This window comes from Habropoda laboriosa, unplaced genomic scaffold (assembly GCF_001263275.1).
Source record: "Habropoda laboriosa isolate 0110345459 unplaced genomic scaffold, ASM126327v1 scaffold80, whole genome shotgun sequence".
Lineage (NCBI taxonomy): Eukaryota > Metazoa > Arthropoda > Insecta > Hymenoptera > Apidae > Habropoda > Habropoda laboriosa.
In genome coordinates this window covers 770,045-772,675 of record NW_017100193.1, presented here as the reverse complement: position 1 = coordinate 772,675, position 2,631 = coordinate 770,045, and the positions used below count along the sequence as shown (strand labels likewise).

The 2,631-nt window shown below is 31.6% G+C and overlaps 1 protein-coding gene across 1 annotated transcript in view; it reads right to left on the bottom strand.

Annotated features, from left to right (window-relative positions):
• LOC108570154 (voltage-dependent T-type calcium channel subunit alpha-1G) overlaps positions 1 to 2,631 on the bottom strand; it is an 82,550-nt gene that overhangs the window by 8,066 nt on the left and 71,853 nt on the right. The window contains exons 21-23 of the mRNA XM_017931944.1: positions 2,386 to 2,537; positions 1,793 to 1,939; positions 936 to 1,101 (exon numbers count right to left, since the gene is read on the bottom strand). Coding sequence (XP_017787433.1) covers positions 936 to 1,101; positions 1,793 to 1,939; positions 2,386 to 2,537 — 465 coding nt within the window. The remainder of the gene's footprint in view (positions 1 to 935; positions 1,102 to 1,792; positions 1,940 to 2,385; positions 2,538 to 2,631) is intronic.

The window sequence follows — 2,631 nt, the reverse complement described above, 5'->3', positions numbered from 1 at the left end:
TATGTTCCTTCGAAAATTCTTTACAAACACACACCGTGAGATATCCAAAATTACACAACTTTGGATTACACTTTTTTTTTCATATCTTGTATGATTTCGTAAATATTCGCGATAATATAAAAACTTACAATTTTTCTTTTACGGGGTGTTTTCACACCTAGGACCGTTTCATTGTCGAAATAAAAAATGGTTTCGTCTATTAGCGTCAATTAAACTACATTTCTGGAAAGTTTGAATTGTTTTCGATTTTTAGGTTACCGAACTTCCCTTGTAAGTGTATACTGTACTTCAAGTCTTGTTCATCGACATATTTAAGTAAACAAAATATTAATCCTTCTCTTCACACAGTGATTAAAATATTTATCAACACTTTACACTCGAAGTACTCTTCCAAGCACAGACAATGTTTAACGTATCTTACAATGGAAGTTCGGTAACCCGAAAATTCCGATTTGTTTGAAACTTTGCAGGTTTGCAGGGGCCTCAAGAGAAGTATCGTGCAATTTTTTTTTGGCCTTTTTTCGGTTCTTCGAGGTGAAAACAGCCCTAAAATGAAGATAAGTGTTACCTTGTTCCTCTGTATATCTTTAAAACTATAGTAGATATAAAAAGATGTTTAGAATAAAAATTTAATGGCTTTTTATGCCTTATAAGGACCAAAAAAAAATTGCCCGATACTTCTCTCAAGGTCCTATAGAAACCTGCAAAGTTTGAAAAAAATTGAAATTTTTGGGTTACCAAAGCTCTCTTGTTAGTTATAATTTCAACCTTTTGAATCTCACTTATAATTTTTGCTTTGACAAATAAACAATTTATTGCATATGCGTAACAAGCCGCAAAAGGTCCGAGTTGCTGCAAGATTTACCCGAGAAAAAGTTCGAGTACAAAGGGTTAAAAGCAAAATGGCAGCTCGAAATTATTGAGAAAATACTTACTTGATTAGGTGTTGCTGTGTAACGACGTATGGAAGAGCTACGACTTCCGATGGAATTATTAGGGCTGAGGCTACAATTATTGCTTGTTAGGACGGTCGTTCGATTATTCGGCGTGTCACATTGCGTGTCGTTTCTTATCGAACCATGTAAGTATCCACCGTTGAAGCTGAAAGGTATTTTGCAAAAGTTACCACTGCAAAAAGGGGAAACTATAGCTTACACATGATCGTGTGTATTCGTTCTCATAAACGATCCTTGCAGTTGTATCAGTGTTTGAGAAATGATATAAAAAGATTTATCTTTCCCGTACCTAGCTTTTAAATAGTTCTCCCGCGAACAAATGAAAAAGAGGAAATTAACGTTTAACAGACATCACGCTTGATTATGTGTGAATATACAATAAAAGATTTTTAATCGAATCACCGAAATCAGTTTAGAATCGAACGATTATTGAATAATTTAAAAAAAGTCAACGTAGAAAAGAAACATTTTTTTTGTATGATAAATTTGACTATAGCCTATAATAACTGATTTTCACTAACTTGCGTTTTCGATACTAAGTGAGATTGCTATACTTCGTAATTGTATGAAATAGCTTATAGATGGAAATAAAAAAAAAAATTTAACGGTTATAATATAACTGTAAAATAGAAAAAATATGAATTGAAATACAGATTAAAAATAAATATTTCTTCTGTTGTACCTTCTGCTGACTACATATCAATTAAAGAAAAAAGTCCATTTTTGTCGAATCGTGCAAATATTGAAATTCCTAACAAAACCAGTATAAACTCCAAAAATCAACAATGTCAAATTATGAAAACTCTCGAAAACTTTTATCTTCAATTTAAATTTACGTTGAATTGAAACCAAGTAGAGTGCTTCGACCATTGTTTAACACAGTGGCTCTGCCTAGTGATTCATCATCTGTCTGAGACCAGCGTTTTCTCCTCAGAGATGGTCGCGATAATTTCCACGAGTAACCTCTTTGTATTCTTGGTGGACTGAAACAAAAAAAAAAAAATAGATCCTCACATCCAACAAAAAAAAAAAAAAAATAGATCCTCACATCCAACAAAAAAAAAAAAAAAATAGATCCTCACATCCAACAAAAAAAAAAAAAAAATAGATCCTCACATCCAACAAAAAAAAAAAAAAAATAGATCCTCACATCCAACAAAAAAAAAAAAAAAATAGATCCTCACATCCAACAAAAAAAAAAAAAAAATAGATCCTCACATCCAACAAAAAAAAAAAAAAAATAGATCCTCACATCCAACAAAAAAAAAAAAAAAATAGATCCTCACATCCAACAAAAAAAAAAAAAAAATAGATCCTCACATCCAACAAAAAAAAAAAATAAAAAAAATCACATCTATTTTTATGTTTAACATAATTTGTTATAAATTCTCTTTCTACCAGAAAGATATTATAAATATGACATTGATACCTCGAATTAGACGATTCTCTCGCTGAGGGACTAACAACAGCAGCGACAAGGCTGATTCGTCGTGGAAATTGTCCGGCAATGAGGTTTTTAGTTGGTATTTTGTTCGAAACATCTGGTAATTTCAACAGGCCAGAAGGGATACTAGACTGGCTCTGTAAAAGAATGGTAATCGTAATTTTTGTAAGAAAAAAATAATCTATTGTAAAATACAGGTAGTTCTGACTTTACGAATTTTTTGGGTCGGAA